The sequence below is a fragment of the Orycteropus afer genome, unplaced genomic scaffold (genome assembly GCF_000298275.1).
Source record: "Orycteropus afer afer isolate SDZICR_OR568_19922 unplaced genomic scaffold, OryAfe1.0 scaffold00130, whole genome shotgun sequence".
Taxonomy (NCBI): domain Eukaryota; kingdom Metazoa; phylum Chordata; class Mammalia; order Tubulidentata; family Orycteropodidae; genus Orycteropus; species Orycteropus afer.
The window spans coordinates 6,806,098-6,807,019 of NW_006921717.1; the positions used below are offsets into that span (position 1 = coordinate 6,806,098).

At 47.8% G+C, this 922-nt stretch overlaps 1 protein-coding gene across 1 annotated transcript in view; it reads left to right on the plus strand.

Annotated features, from left to right (window-relative positions):
• The window catches only part of AHNAK (AHNAK nucleoprotein), a 20,964-nt gene that overhangs the window by 10,069 nt on the left and 9,973 nt on the right, over nucleotides 1–922 (plus strand). Inside the window, exon 5 of the mRNA XM_042781520.1 lies at nucleotides 4–919. Coding sequence (XP_042637454.1) covers nucleotides 4–919 — 916 coding nt within the window. The remainder of the gene's footprint in view (nucleotides 1–3; nucleotides 920–922) is intronic.

The following is a 922-nucleotide window of genomic DNA, read 5'->3' on the forward strand; positions in this document are numbered from 1 at the left end:
AAAATGCCCAAGTTCAGCATGCCCGGCTTCAAAGGCGAGGGCCCAGAAGTGGATGTGAACCTGCCCAAGGCTGACATTGATGTTTCAGGGCCCAAGGTAGACATTGAAGGACCTGATGTTAATATTGAAGGACCAGAGGGAAAGCTGAAAGGTCCCAAATTCAAGATGCCTGAGATGAACATCAAAGCCCCCAAGATCTCCATGCCTGACTTTGATTTGCACCTGAAAGGTCCCAAGGTGAAGGGTGATGTGGACGTTTCCTTACCTAAGGTGGAAGGTGACTTAAAGGGTCCGGAAGTTGACATCAAAGGTCCCAAAGTGGATGTTGATGTCCCAGATGTAGATGCTCATGGCCCAGACTGGCACCTGAAGATGCCCAAGATGAAAATGCCCAAGTTTAGCATGCCCGGCTTCAAAGGTGAGGGCCCAGAAGTGGATGTGAACTTGCCCAAGGCTGACATCGATATTTCTGGACCCAAAGTAGATGTTGAATGTCCTGATGTGAATATTGAAGGACCTGAAGGGAAATGGAAAAGTCCAAAATTTAAGATGCCTGAAATGCATTTTAAAACTCCAAAGATATCCTTGCCAGATATTGACCTTAATCTAACTGGTCCCAAAATAAAAGGAGATGTGGATGTTACAGTTCCCAAGGTAGAGGGAGATCTGAAAGGCCCTGAAATTGACCTGAAGGGCCCTAAAGTGGACATTGATGTTCCAGATGTTGATGTTCATGGTCCAGACTGGCACCTGAAGATGCCCAAGGTGAAAATGCCCAAGTTCAGCATGCCCGGCTTCAAAGGTGAGGGCCCAGAAGTGGATGTGAGCCTGCCCAAGGCTGACGTTGACATCTCAGGACCCAAGGTGGACATCGAAGGACCTGATGTTAACATTGAAGGACCAGAGGGAAAACTGAAAGGTC